Source organism: Dermacentor albipictus, chromosome 5 (assembly GCF_038994185.2).
Source record: "Dermacentor albipictus isolate Rhodes 1998 colony chromosome 5, USDA_Dalb.pri_finalv2, whole genome shotgun sequence".
Classification (NCBI taxonomy): domain Eukaryota; kingdom Metazoa; phylum Arthropoda; class Arachnida; order Ixodida; family Ixodidae; genus Dermacentor; species Dermacentor albipictus.
The window spans coordinates 14,517,485-14,532,576 of NC_091825.1; the positions used below are offsets into that span (position 1 = coordinate 14,517,485).

Consider the following 15,092-nt stretch of genomic DNA (forward strand, 5'->3'; position numbering starts at 1 on the left):
TGTTTGGCAGTGTCACGTCACCGACGATGTGTACCTGGCTCGTCGATGCTGCAGGCTTCTTCTGTAGTCGCTGTCTCAGGCTTGGAAGAGCATGCAGCCAGAGGAATTCCGTCGTGCGGTCGATGATCCGGGAGAACTGTCGCCACGAGTTCCCACTCGTTGTAGGTTCCAGAAGTAGCCGCAAGTTTTCTCTGTATATCCGCACTTGTCGCTGCCATTCCGAGCGCATCAATTTGCAGATTCGAATCCCGTGGTTGGTCGAAGGTTGGCAGCACCCGAATAATGCGAGAATTTCGGGTGGCAGAATCTTGTGTCGGATGCAGAAGCCGAGCATGCGAGCTCTGCAAGTTGGTGAAGCAATCAGTGGGACGATGCGGCACGGTTCAACGAGATGCCACGGAGGAATGCCCGATGTACTAGAAATGAACTTGGTTAAAACACGCTGGCGGGCTAGTTGGTTAGAATCCATGGTAGAGTGTATAAGCGCGACTGGACGAGGACGAAGAAAGAAACAGATACACAGACACAGCGCTTCACTTTCAACTATATATTTTATTTTCGCACGCATCGATAAATATATACCGTGCGAGCGGAAACAAACGTGACAGCAAAAAAGAACATTGAATGGTACATTTCGTTGAACCGGACGCGTGTGCAAGGCAAGGGAAAAAAAGAGAAAAAAACATCTACTACAATTGTCACGAAAACAAACCAAGGAGTCGTATCTCCTTTTCCGAAAGTGATACCGAAGGCTTGCTTACGCACTTTTGCTGTAATTTTGCTATCTCGTATGCCTCTACAATCTCCCTCGTCATCCTGCTTTGAGCCTTATACAGAACGGAAGTGCTTTCAAACATGGGCTTGCAGGAACAATCTCGGCAGTGAATGCCCAAGTGACCCGAGATTACCTTATTGACATTGTATTGAGGCTCACTAAGCTTCAACAAGACACTTCCTCATCATTAAAGGAATTGGCCTCCCTAGTGCAGTATTCGGCCACTCCCTCCCGAATGACTCGCTCAATTACCCAATGGCCCTCAGTCCCCAGCAGCTGCGGAGCACCTGACGAAGGAGGTGGTCAGACCTGTAACGCAGCGGAGGGTGCTAACAATATCTGGGTCCGGACAGGCCGCCAATGGAAACTCACCCTTGCATTGTTTAACACCAGTACACTCGCGAGTGAAGATAGCTTAGCAGCACTCCTTGAGGAACTATCACACATAGTTTGGGATATTATCGGTTTTAGTGAGATTAGAACTGGTAAGGCTTATACATTGCTGAATAACGGACATGTCCTCTGCTATAGAGGTCTAGATGAGAAGCAATACGGGGTAGGATTCCTAATCTATAAGAACATAGCGGGCAAATTGACGAATTCTATAGCATTAATGAGAGGGTAGTCATAGTCGTAATCAAACTTAATAAGAGGTATAAAGGTAGTACAAGCCTATGTTCCAACATCCAGTCACAATAATAAGGAAGTAGATCAGTTTTATGAAAATGTTGGATTTGCGATGACAAAAGTTCAAAGTCATTTTACTGTAGTAATAAGCGACGTCAATGCAAAAGTAGGGGAAGAAGCAGGCTGGTGAACAAGCAATTGGCCACTAAGGCGTCGATTCTAGGAACGCTAGAGGAGAGATACTAGTAGAATTCGCAGAAAGGAATAAGCTTCGAATAATGAACATCTTTTTCAGGAAGCGTAGCAACAGAAAGTGTACCTGGAAAAGCCCTAATGGTTAAACAAGAAATGAAATCGACTTCACACTTTCTGCTGATCCCTGCATAGTGCAGGATGTAAAAGTGATAGGTAGGGTGGAGTGCAGTGATCATAGGATAGTGAAAGCTAGGATCCACCTCAATTTGAAGTGAGAAAGAGCAAAATTGGTCAAGAAGAAACAGGTCAACTTGGAGGTAGTAACGGTAAAAGCAGACAAATTCCGGCTACTGTTTCCAAACAAGCCTTAGAACAGGGAGATGATGATGACATAGAGTTAATGAATGAAACCGTAACTACGCTGGCTTCAGAGGCAGCAATTGAAGTGGGAGGCAAGGCACCAAGGCAACCAGTAGGCAAGCTCTCCCAAGTACCAAAGGACCTAATAAAGAAACGACAAAGAATGAAAGTGTCCGACTCGGGAGATAAGATAGAATTTGCGGAACTGTCAAAACTGATCAACAAGGCGAAAGTAAGTGATATTCGAAACTATAACTTGAGAAAGACTGAAGAAGCCTTAAAAATAGGCGCAGCCTGAAATTAGTGAGAAAGAAACTTGGCATAGGACAAAAATGTATGCACGGAAAGGTATATCGTCAGCAATTTCGAAGATATACTAAAAGAAGCGCAAGAATTCAATACTGACCTGTACAATACCCAGAGGAGTCAGGATACCTCCATTAGAAACAGTAATGAAGAGGATACAGAAACCCCTCCTATAACTAGCGATGAGGTCAGGAGGGCCTTGAAAAACACGAAACAAGGAAGAGCGGCAGGAGAAGATGGAATAAGAGTTGATTTAATCAAAGATGGAGGACGTATTATGCTTGGAAAACTGCCGGCTCTTTAAACGAAGTGTTTATCAACTGTGATGGTTCCATAAAACTGGAACAATGCAAATATTATACTAATTCACAAAAAGGGAAATGGTAAAGAATTCAAACATTATAGGCCCCTGAGCTTACTCTCAGTATTATATTAAATATTTAGGAAAATATTCTCCAATAGAATAAGGGCAACGCTGGACTTTAGTCAACCATGCGAACAGGCTGGCTTCAGGAAGGGATACTCTACAATGGACCACATCCATGTAATTATTCAGGTTATCGAGAAATCCGCAGAGTACAATAGGCCTCTCTATATGGCTTTCATAGATTACGAAAAGGCATTTGATTCAGTAGATGTACCAGCAGTCATAGAGACATTACGTAATCAAGGAGCACAGAATGCTTACGTAAATACCTTGGAAAATATGTACAGACCTTCTACAGCTATTTTAATTCTACACATGAAAAGCAGGACGATACCTATAAAGAAACGGGTCAGACAGGGAGACACAATCTCTCCAATGCTATTCAATGCGTTCTTGGAAGAAGTATTGAAACTACTAAACTGGGAAGGCTTAGGAGTAAGGATTGATGGCGAATATCTCTCCAACCTTCGGTTAACCGATGACATTGTTCTATTTAGCAACAATGCAGACGAGCTACAACAAATGATTGAGGACCTTGATAGAGAGAGTGTAAAAGTGGGATTGAAGATTAATATGCATAAGGCAAAGATAATGAAGAACAGCCGGGCGAAGGAACTTGAGCTCAGGATTGCTAGTCAGCGTCTAGAGTCTGTGAAGGAGTACACTTACCTAGGTCAAATAATCCAAGGCAACGCTGATCATGACAAGGAAATCCATAGAAGATTAAAAATGGATTGGATGGCATACGGCAGACATTGTCAGCGCCTGACTGGAAGCTTCCAATTATAATTGAAAAGGAATGTGTACAATCAGTGCATTTTACCAGTGCTGACATATGGGGCAACGACCTGGAGACTGACAAAGAAGCTTGAGAACAAGGACCGCTATGCATAACGTTAAGCGACAGAAAAAGAGCGGTTTGGATCAGAGAGCAAATGGGTATAAACGATATTGTATTTGACATCAAGGGAAAAAAATTGAGCTGGGCAGGTCACGTAATGCGCCGGTTGGATAACCGTGGGCCCATTAGGGTTACAAAATGGTACCAAGACAAGGGAAACGCAGTCGAGGACGGCAGAAGACTAGGTGGAGAGATGAAATTAGGAAATCTGCGGGCGCTAGTTGGAATCCCATGGCACAGGACAGGGGTAATTGGAGACAATGGACATAAAGCAGGCTGATGATGACGATGTGCATTAGGGATACAAGATAAATCAAACCCTATTTGACTGGGTTCCACTCGTCTTTTTATGCCTGTAATATAAAGCGTAAATAATAATAGAAATGGAAGGCATCCTTGTTTGTGTCCTCGGTCAATTTCGACGACTTCATTCCATTCGCGGCCTTCCCATATATTTTTTTTTTACTCAGTTGTTCCTAAATTTCAGAAAATTGTTATCTATGCCCTCGTGCTTCACAATGTCTCATAGCAATTCCTCTGTTCACATTGTGCTAAGAATACCTACTATCTAGAAATGCTATTCATAAAATCTATTCTAAGCTTTTAGAACCCCTATGCACTGCTCTTGTAAAAATATATTTTCCTGTAGGCATTTGCCTGTTATGAACTCATTCGGTAGTTTCCCCGGTATATTGTCTTTTTCCACCCATTTTGGCAGCTCTAGCTTTATGGCTGCTGGCCCGCGTCCTCGGCAAACAGGGCCACCTAGCGAGAGTCAGGCGCGCATTCCGTGTTTCGCCTTTGGCAGCGTACCGAATGGGATGGCGGTGCCCGCTGGCATGCGCAATCTCGGAGGCCATGGATAGCACTTGGAAGCACCGCATAGTGGAGCACACACGTGCCTGGGCGTTTTTTGGGCGGGCTTCTATTTACGCTCTAGCACGGTGCTCGATGGCTGCGCCGCCATGCGCTTACCACGTTTCTCGGAAATTTTTCGGCGAAGCGCCACGGCACACGCTCTAGGTCCTTCTAGGTGTTTGGTCTTATGTCCGTGGTTGTGCATGAGCGCCGTCCTCCGTCGAGAAAACTGTCGCTCCGTCCGTCCTGCGATAAGACAACCCCTTTCGAGATAACGCCCACAGCAGCGAGCGAATTCGCCTTCGCGCTACCTCTTGCTTCAACGTCAACGAAGCGGCGGCAACAAAGCGCTGACGTCGCTCTCAGCGCACGCTTCACTTTGCCACTTTCAAAGATCGCTTTGAAGAAACGAGTGCGCGCGTCTCTTCAAGTAAGCGACGAGAACACAGCGCGCAAAGCTATGAGTAGTCGGCACTCGATCTTTGTGGGCATCGCAGATCGCTTTAAAGGTGCAGTCCGTGCTATACGAAGACGCCGCCTGAGTGCGTTCGCAGTTAATAAAAAAAATGGCTGTGGCTTAGGTAAGGTTAAGCCCAGGATGCGAAGCATACTAGCCTTTATTTTAGTTGTTGAACCACTGTTTAGCCTGGTGAACTGCTGTTGCTTGGCTATATTAGGTTCGGCTCATGCATATTAGGTTCGGCTCATGCTCATGCATGTATTAGAAACAACTCATGCATTACTGCTTCGCCTTCAAGAGTGGAACGCGACAGCGTTCCCGTCGACCCGCCAAGGGGTGTAAGACAATGGGCTACAGGGCAGCGACTACGCGCCCCGCATTGGACGCGGTGAGCGTCGAGCAAAGCAGCGTTCGGCGCGGCAACGAAATGTGCGCCTGAGCAAGAGACGCACGCCTTAGAAACAGCTCGTTTCTAAGGCAACACCGCATTCACTAGAGGCGCTTTTGTACCGCTTTGAAGCATCGTACTCGTGGCTCAGTGGTAGCGTCTCCGTCCCACACTCCGGAGACCCTGGTTCGATTCCCACCCAGCCCGTCTTGCAAGAGTTGAGCCAAAGCCACTTCTCCTCTGTCGTGACGTCACGGTGTCACGTGGTTTCATGGCGACACCGCCGCGCCTGAGGAGCTGGGTTGAGCTCTCGTAATATGCTTCGCATAAAAGGTTCGACGCGGATGGATAAGGCGCTAAAGAACAATACCGGCTTATAATGATCGGAACGTCATCAGCGCCACCTGACGCCTCCACCTGCAGTACTTTGCCTGCGTCGTATGCCGAAACACACGCCGCCATTTTAGCCAAGGGATAACCCATAGAGTTTCATATTATTCTATTTATTTATTTATTTATTTATGTATTTATTTAGAAACTCTATGGGATAACCGGTACGCCGGGGCATGAAAATAAGGGTGGGGGAATTGCCGCGTTAATGCTGAGCAGTAACAGCCGAGCGGAAGATGAGGATAGGTGCAAGGCGACGCCGCAGTAGCGTCGGAGGTGAGACACGTGTACAATGGGGTTGCAGAAGTATGAAACAATAATAGGCAGAGTTGAAGGTAAGGTAGATGCAAGGACGACGCCGCAGTAGGCGTCGGACAATGGGGTTGCAGAAGTAGTGAGCAGAAATCAGCCAGCCGTAGAAATGCAAAAATACTGCTTGAAATAACGGCAGGAGAAACGAAAGATGCCATGCAGAATGCAGTTGGCAGCCGCAACTTGCAGGTCGGTTCCATGTACTTGGATCCTCATCGTCAAACAGTTACGTCGGAATGGTGACGGAGCGCGTTGCTCAGCAGGAAATAGCGCAGGTGCCAACGCTAGTAGCGTCCGGGCAGAATCCGGCGTCCACGGCAGCAAAACGGTTTCTAAGGAATCTTGAAGGCATCGTAGTACGTACGGAAGGGTTTATCTTCGTCGCTAAACTGTTACGTCAGCGTGGCCGCCATGAACGCCACGCCGGGAACGTTGGGCACGCCGGGTCGGTGGTCGGAGAGAGGCAAGGAGATGCAGATGGGGACCGAGGCAGAGAGCGTTTATTGCAAGTGCGTACGCCTTAAATAGGCTGATCTTATTTTGTTATAGCGCAAGCTTGACAAGGACAAAAGAAGGCACACCTGACACACACAGCGCTTGGTGATGAGATCTGCCTTCTTTTGTCCTTGTCAAGCTTGCGCTATAACAAAATAAGATATGCCGTACCAACAAGCCCCTATTGCTATCCTCATCGACTTAAATAGGCTGAGCGTCGTTACTTCAGTGCCCCCTGAGGGGGGGCGGGGGGTCAGATACGGTTTCGGTTTCGAAACCGCCGAAATAACAGGATAGATAGATAAACTTTACTAAAAGAATGGTCACAATAATCGCTAACGGTCGGGGCTCCTGGTCCAGGGATCCACTGGCTCTTGCCATATTCTCAGCTCTCTGGATCAGCTTGAGCTGGTCGTCGAGGACCGAGGTGGACAGCAGTGTCGAGCTAGGCAGTGTGGCACCGTGGTGCGGGGACACACCAACCCTCTACCGCATGACGTGGGAGTATACACGCTACACAATGTAGAACACCACGAGGGGGTAATGGGAACAGAAGGAGAGTGTGCACGATGGCAGTGAAGCTGGCCTCCGGGCTGCAATAAAAAATTTGCCAAACTTTTTAACATTACGCAAGCTATCCAAAGATATAGATGGTAGAACGCTTCCCAGATGGAACTCTGTGACTTTCAGTGAATTAGAAAAATTTGCCAAGAAGACTGATGAGGGCCCTTATGTAAGGGCCCTCATCCCGTATTACAGGAAGACACCTAATATGAGGTCAGTAGTTCTCAAGGTGTTTCGTATCGATTCTTCATTCCTGCCTTGTTTCGATAGCATATATATTCACCGTCTTTCTATATAATTGCAGTAGTTGCGCTTTGCCACCTTCAAGAAACTCTGAGCGATTCTAAATTAAAGGCTTGTACGCATAACAGCCTACTGGTGGTATCCGTATTGAAGCCGCATTTTGTTGCTCCAAGTGCTGCAAAATGGCCGCATGTGCTGTGTTGTGCTAAATCGCTTGCGAAATTGTACTGAGTTTTTCCTATGTGATAGAGACTGCACGTTGTTTATGCGTTTGTTTACGATCGCTACCGTTTTCTTCGTTTCCCTGTTGATGCCTTGGCTTTGGTGGCTAAAAACGAGTCAATGCAAGAAGAAGAAGACAGCAGTTCATCTTTACCCAATTACGTTGTCGAATACCAAAATTAAACTTCTATCGTCACAGGGCTGGTCTGGTTCCCTCCCCTTTGTGCCCAGTCTGTGGAGAAGATGAAACGATAGATCATTTTTTCATATTCTGCCGCCGTTTCATTTCATTAAGAAAAAATCTAGAATCAAGATTTACACACCTTGGTTTGAGCTTTTCAATTATAAATAACCTTTCTCTAGGAGCCTCCTCTCTTGGACAGTGCCACAGCGATATTTGCTCAACCGTGGAGCATTTTATAATTGCTACAAAGAGATTGTCTTATATTCTTCAACATTTTATTTTTGTTCATTTCCTCCAGTTAGCTTTACCATTTTCAGTTTTTAATAAAGATAGCCTAATTTCATCCAAATCTTGGCCAATCCCCCACAGTGGGTGTGCGCCATCGCATAAGGAATACCATACCATACCATACCAGCTGCGTGATTTGTGCTGGGCCGGGCCCCCAGGCCATCAACAGTGGGGCCATGGGCAGCCGCAGCACGTCTTCTGGTGAGGACGGCAGCTTCGTCGACGAGTACTCGGTGCGCATCGAAGTGTATGACACCGAGGTGACCGATTCCGGTGGAAGTGCGCCCATCATCAAAATCTCAGGCTTGTGCGACGCTGTTGACCCAGCAACATACCTACGACAGCACTCCACGGAGCACCTGACAGCTACGAGTCAGGCTGCAGACCACAGTGTCACGCACGCGTACAAAGACCGAGTTCCCAGATTCCAGTCCTTGCAAGTGCTCCGCAGTGGGCCCGCTGCTCATTTGTGGCTACAACCAGAAAGCTGCCTCATTCGAGGCACGGCGCCCGCGATGGAAACGCTGAATGACCCACCAAGATGGGAAAGCCCCGTCACCGATGCGTTCGCCGGCGACACTGACCGCAAGTGGCCCAGCCTGTCTACCAAGTTTACCGCGGCAGGCAGAAAAAGCAGAGCACACCAGTGCACGCCACAGGACTGCGTCTCATCACTATTCCAATGCCGTGAGCAATGCTCGGCCTTAGGGAGACGCCCGACAAAAAGTTGCAACAGACCGGTGAGGCAGAGCACTGGCGTCAGTAAAGACACAAAATACGCGTCTTTGAGGCCCCACGTACCACGTAGCCGTAAGAGGACGACGATTCCATCTAGGCTCTCCAGAAGCTTTTGGGATGCCGATAACCATGGGAGCCGAGGCCGCGGCTTCTCATACGCACTTGAAAGGCTTCCTTGCGGTGTATGCCGTGCTGTGGAACAAGTGACGCGGTGTCACCTGGACTGCATCGAAGAAACTGTGACAACTCGTCACCTGCCAGCCATGGAAACGAGAAAAATTGTGCGTCACCACGCCTGCGAATCCTCGCTTCAAGGAGGTTGGGGCTGCGCAGACCTTTGTGCCGTGTACCGAAAGCTACCTCCTCAGATATTTCGACAAGATTGTCAGTGGGCCGGGTCGAGAGTGGAAACAAAAACGGCCGCGGATGAAATGAGGGAAATTTACGTCTCCACTAGCGATAGCGTGTGGCTAGATGCCCTCACCTCACCCTTCCCAAGAAGGGACACCTCAACGAAGAACGCTTCGACAAGGTACAGGGAAAGGTCACGCGCTTGCTCTGTGGTAGACGCAGCTACGACAACTACGACGGGTGCCCGCGGCCATGAAACGAGGACGCTGCTTCCGTCGCAGGGGACGCTACCCTCTATTGTCGCGTCACTCGTGGACCGTTTTGCCGTCACTTGTTATGAGGTAGTCGCAAGAGTTTCCGCCGCCGAATCAGACAAAGCGGACATATACTTGTCAGAAAATTTTGTAGAATCCACTGCCGATGTTTGGAATAGGGTTATGGGCCACGTGCAGGAGAGAATGGCCGGTGTGGCGCTCCCCTTTGTTGGAGGCAGAATCTGTCCGGCAGATGGTATGAGGGGTGAAGGAGAGTGTCCCGTAGAACGCAAAACAAAAAAGGTCATGCGGTGTTCCCAGAAGAATGCTGTCGAGGCTGGACATTAGTGCCAAGTAGGACTTCTCCAGCCGCCGGCGATACAGTCATCATGCCCTGGCTATGTTGCGTCCCGGTATGGATTGAGGCCATGCCTTGCCATTTAAGGGATATGCTCATCACATGACCTGCTTTTACGGCGCGGCACCGAACACAAGGGGAAAATGACAATTACGTGGAGATACACTGACAATATATAGCCTAGCCTGTAGGTGCGCGGCTGTCTTGAGCATTCGCCGTAGGTATTGCTGTAAGTTGGTGACGTAAATATTGAGCAGTGCTCCTAAATCCTAGGGTATAACAAATGTGAATAAAATTTGTAGTGCACGCATTCTTCTTTACTGTTGTTTTTCCACATGCACTTTCTAATTTAAAAATTGGAGGACGCTTAAGCTTCGCCTTCAAGAGTGGAACGCGACAGCGTTCCCGTCGACCCGCCAAGGGGTGTAAGACAATGGGCTACAGGGCACCCATCACTTACGAGGCACCCCGCATCGGACGCGGTGAGCGTCGAGCCATATGGTCGAGCAATGCGGCGTTCGGCGCAGCAACGAAACGTGCGCCTGAGCAAGCGGAACGAACCGAAGAACTCGGTATCTCGGAGGGGGAAATGATGCACGCCAGCCAAACGTCGTGATCGGCACGGGCAGAGAGATAGACAGATAGCGATCTAAAGAAAGGAAGGACGCTTGATTCTGCAGAGGGAGCAAGGCGAAGCGTTGTCAGGGGAGAGAGAGTCCGGGCCGCGAACCGCCTCGCACCGGTCCTCGCAGCTCCAATGTGCGCGTGGCGCGCCATCTGTCGGGGCAGCGCCGTACATGGAGAGGAGGGGGTCTTCTGTGTTTGCCGCAAGATGGCTCTTCGTGTGCGGAAAGCGCAGAAGAAATGCAGCGGAAACGCACTTCGCTACTCGTGTAATTGCGACTTCTGTAAGTTACATGTTCATAATTACCGATATACACCGCAGTATAACTTTCCACGGCTCGTTTCGAAGGCAACACCGCATTCACTAGAGGCGCGTTTGTACCTCTTGGAAGCATCGAACTCGTGGCTGAGTGGTAGCGTCTCCGTCTCACACTCCGGAGACCCTGGTTCGATTCCCACCCAGCACATCTTGGAAGTTGCTTTTTATTTATGAAGTGCCTGCCGTAATTTATCGCTCACGGTCAACGCCGCGGACGCCGACGCCGACGACACCGGCTTTTCTGCGACACGAGCTCCTTAACGCTGTCGCGTTAAAAGGCGTAATAACATATTTCGCACAGAAAGACGCATGGGTACTTTTCTTATTGACATTCGAAATGCATTACCTTTCGAGATTCTCCAGGTAAACAAACAATTTGGTCAGTTGTGTGTACGAAGGCGAAGTAATTGGTTAAAATTCCCCAGAAGACTGTTAGGAGCCGGTACTTTCATATATAATCCGTCACCAGACTCACAAAATACATAATTAATTTTGTTCGCAAGCCGATCTTCTGTTGACATTTAAGGAAAAGTTCAGTATTTGCAGAGTATACTCAATAATTACCTAATTATGCTGTTAAATGAAATTGTTAAATTATGGTGTTTTACGTGCTTGAACCAACGCAAGAGCTATGGAAAGAAGAATGATGGGTGTAACGTTAAGGGACAAGAAAAAAGCAGATTGGGTGAGGGAAAAAACGCGAGATAAGGACACCATAGTTGAATTCAAGAAAAAGAAATGGGTATGAGCAGGACATATAATGAGGAGGGAAGATAACCGATGGTCTTTGATGGTTATGGACTGGATTCCAAGGAAAGGGAAGCGTAGCAGGGGGCGGCAGAAAGTTCGGTGGGCGGATGTTGGAGACCTTTGAGAATGCCTTCCAAACGCCCCCCAGCCCATTCTTATTCTTCTGGTTATTTCAGTCTCATGATCCGGATCCGTGGTCACTACCTGCTCTAAATAGATGTATTTCCTTACCACTTCCAGTGCCTTGCTACCTATCGTAAACTGCTGTTCTTTTCCGAGACTGTTCAACATTTTTAATTTTCAGACCCACCCTTCTCCTTTGCCTTTCCAGGTCAGTGAGCATGCACTCGAGTTGGTCTCCTGAGTTACTAAGCAAGGCAATATCATCAGCGAATCTCAAGTTGCTAAGGTATTCTCCATCAACTTTTATCCCCAATTCTTCCCACTCGAGGGCTCTGAATACCTGCTGTAAACATGCTGTGAATAGCATTGGAGAGGTCGTATCTCCCTGTCTGACGCCTTTCGTTTGGATACGCCTTTCGTTTGGTTTTACGTGTGGATATATATAGCCAAATTGGGCTACAGAAAAAAAAAATTGGCGTGGACTTGCGCTAGTTGGCTATGTGGCTATATTAGTGCTATTGATTATATGCGAAGTGGCTTTGTTTGGACTACACGTGGCGGCCTAAGCCACAGGTGGCTCTCATCGAGTAGGAACAAATCTCGAAGGCCATGTTTTAGATGGCTGAGAAGGCAGCATGGCTGTGCGTGCGTGTATGCGCGACATACCTCCGCTCCCCTCAGTACACCGTTATGTTAGCCAATGGCTTTGATTTTTGATGCAAAAAGCTACACTGCGCTTCACCGTGTTAACATCTGCACAATCAATATCGTGTCATCTTCGTCTTGCAAGTTTCAGTCATCCGACGCCCGATCACCCGGTATCGGAATTAGTTATTCAAATCATATTGCGCGACAAAAACAACATGGACGTAAGAGAAGACGACAAACCCAGTGCAATGTGTGTGTCGCTTAGTGTGTCGTCTTCTCTTACGTCCGTGTTGATTTTTAGTTGGGCAGTACCATTTGAGTAATGGATTACCAACTTGTCCGGAATGCTGCTCTCATAGGAATGAGCATGAGAGTAGAGGGTGTTTCACAGTATACTGTACTAACATGGCTTGCTCAGAAAGGGAGAGAATCAGCATGGATGGATGGATGGATGGATGTTATGAGCGTCCCACTTGTAACGGGGTGGTGGGTAGAGCCACAAAGCTCTTGCTATTATACTGCCCAAGGTCCTACCTCGGTAAAAAGGAAAAAAAGAGGTGAAGAAAAATAGATGACGACGAATTCCCGTACCTCAATTTTATGACTGTCAATGGTTAACTTTCTATTTGTACGTCTCCGTTTTTTGTCGTTTCCCTACTGTTACAGGGTTTACATGACCAGAATTAAGATGAGTGGATAGATGGATGTTATGAGCATCCCCTTTGGAATGGGGTGGGGGGTAGAGCACAGAGCTCTTGCTAATATACTGCCTAAGGTCCTACCTCGGTTAAAAAAGAAAAAGAAAAAAAAATACGATCACATCCCATAACCACATTTTCTGACCCCTATTTTGAACTTCGTTTTTGTGCGTCGCCGTTTTTTGTCATTTCCCTACTTTTACAGGATTTACATGACAAGGAATTAGGATGGATGGATGGATAGATGGATGGATGGATGTTATGAGTGCGCCCTATAGAATGGTGCGGTGGGTAGCGCCAGCAAGCTCTTGTTCTTATATTGCATAATGTCCAATCTGAGTAAAAAAAGAAAAAAAAGCCCATGATGAATTCCCATAATCCAATTTCCTGACCTGCTATTGTGAACTTTGTTTTTGTGCGTCTCCATTTTTTGTGATTTCTCTATTTTTGCAGGAATTCCATGACCAGAAATTAGGATGGATGGATGGTTGGATGGATGTTTCTAGATCCCTCTTTGGACCGCGGCGATGGGTAGCGCCACCAAGCTCTTCCTGTTACACTGCGTAATGTCCTGCCTAGGTTAAAAAAGAAAATAAAGAAAAAGAAATACGGTAAGTAAGTAAGTAAGTAACTAAGTTAATAAGTAAGTTTATTTTCCACGTTCAACTGGAGGGTCTTCTGGCAAAAAGCTACGTGAGCAGCTTGACTATGTCCAGAAGACCCCTACAAGCAGTAGCACACGAGTGGTACAGAAATCAGACACACATACAATAGTTACAGTCAATAATGAGAAAACATTTACCAGTTATACACACAAAGTGTAACAATCTATTGCAAAAAAATTAAACAATACAATCGAAAATAGAGACGCTCAAATGGTCATACAAATGTTCAGAATTAAATAGGAATAATCAAGCAAAACATAAAAGACATAAAATCACATTTCAACAAAATATTTCCGCAGCTTAGCTTTGGCATATACTATTCTGTGTCTATATGTGTTTAGAACATGGGGCAGGTTGTAACGCAACATTTGTAATATATAGTTAGTACGAAAACATGGTATATTTCATATATTAATAGTTGTTGTGTGTATGTTAGCATGACGCATGTCCAAAGATGCCAGAGTCAAATAGAAATCGGCAATGGATGCTGTCGAAAAATACATTTTTTGTAACAACCTTAAGTGATAGAAATTGTTGACCCGGACAATGTTATGTGTTTCAAAAGCATATTTGGACGTAGTTGTATTATCAATATTGGCAGCTATTCGAACAATTTTCTTTTGCAGTACGAGAACCTTATTTATGTTAGTTTTGGTCATTGTGGCCCATACTAAATTACAGTAGTTGAGGTGAGAAAAAAAAAGGTGCGCAATAAACTTGTAATTTACATTTTATAGGTAAAGTTTCACGATATCGCGATAGAACCTCGCAGACGGAAGAGAGTTTCTTGCAGACAAAGTCAGTATGGGCATACCAGATTAAATAGCAGGAAAAATGTACTCGAAGTATCTTGTGCCCTTCAACAATTTCTATTTGGCGATCTTCAAAGTGAATCATGCAATGCGGTATTATCGGTTTGTTTCTTGCACGAAATAATATAGCCTTGGACGTTGCAGGAATAATTCTTAATTTATTCTTCCTTGACCACCAAGACAATTTAATCAGTAGGTCATTACATTTCACCATTAAATCAGGAAATACGGTCAATTCCCATAACCAAATTTTCTGATCCCCTATTGTAAAATTTTGTGCGTCTCCGTATTTTATCGTTTCCTTACTTTTACACGACTTATATGGCCAGGAATTAGGGTGGCTGGATGGATGTTATTAGCGACACGTTTGGAACGCGGCCCTGGGTAGCGCCCCCAAGCTCTTGATGTTATACGGTATAATGTCCTACCTAGGCTGAAAAAAAAATAGAAAGAAAGCCACGATGCATTCCCTTAACCCAATTTTCTGACTCCCTATTGTGACCTTTGTTTTCTTTTGTCTCCGTTTTTCGTTCTTTCCTTTCTTTGACAGGATTAACATGACCAGAATCAGGACGCATGAAAGGATTCATGTTATGAGCTTCCCGTTTGAAACGGGGCGGTGGGTAGCGCCACCGACCTCTTACAATTGCACTGCCTAATGTCCTACCTAGACTAAAAAAGAAAAAAAAGGAGAAATTAAAAACACACGATATATTCTCATATCCAAGTTTTCTGACTCCCTATGGGGAACTTTGTT

At 46.3% G+C, this 15,092-nt stretch overlaps 1 protein-coding gene across 1 annotated transcript; it reads left to right on the top strand.

The window, feature by feature from the left end:
• The first annotated feature begins 8,087 nt into the window (after positions 1 to 8,087).
• On the top strand, positions 8,088 to 10,006 carry LOC135906578 (uncharacterized). Its single transcript, XM_065438034.1, has one exon. It carries the CDS (start codon positions 8,172 to 8,174, stop codon positions 9,684 to 9,686), a length of 1,515 nt encoding a protein of 504 aa, XP_065294106.1. The 5' UTR covers positions 8,088 to 8,171; the 3' UTR covers positions 9,687 to 10,006.
• The last annotated feature ends 5,086 nt before the right edge of the window (positions 10,007 to 15,092 follow it).

What these genes read in the sequence shown, in the direction of transcription:
- LOC135906578 (XM_065438034.1), top strand. Translation starts at nt 8,172, where the DNA reads ATGGGCAGCCGCAGCACGTCTTCTGGTGAGGACGGCAGCTTCGTCGAC.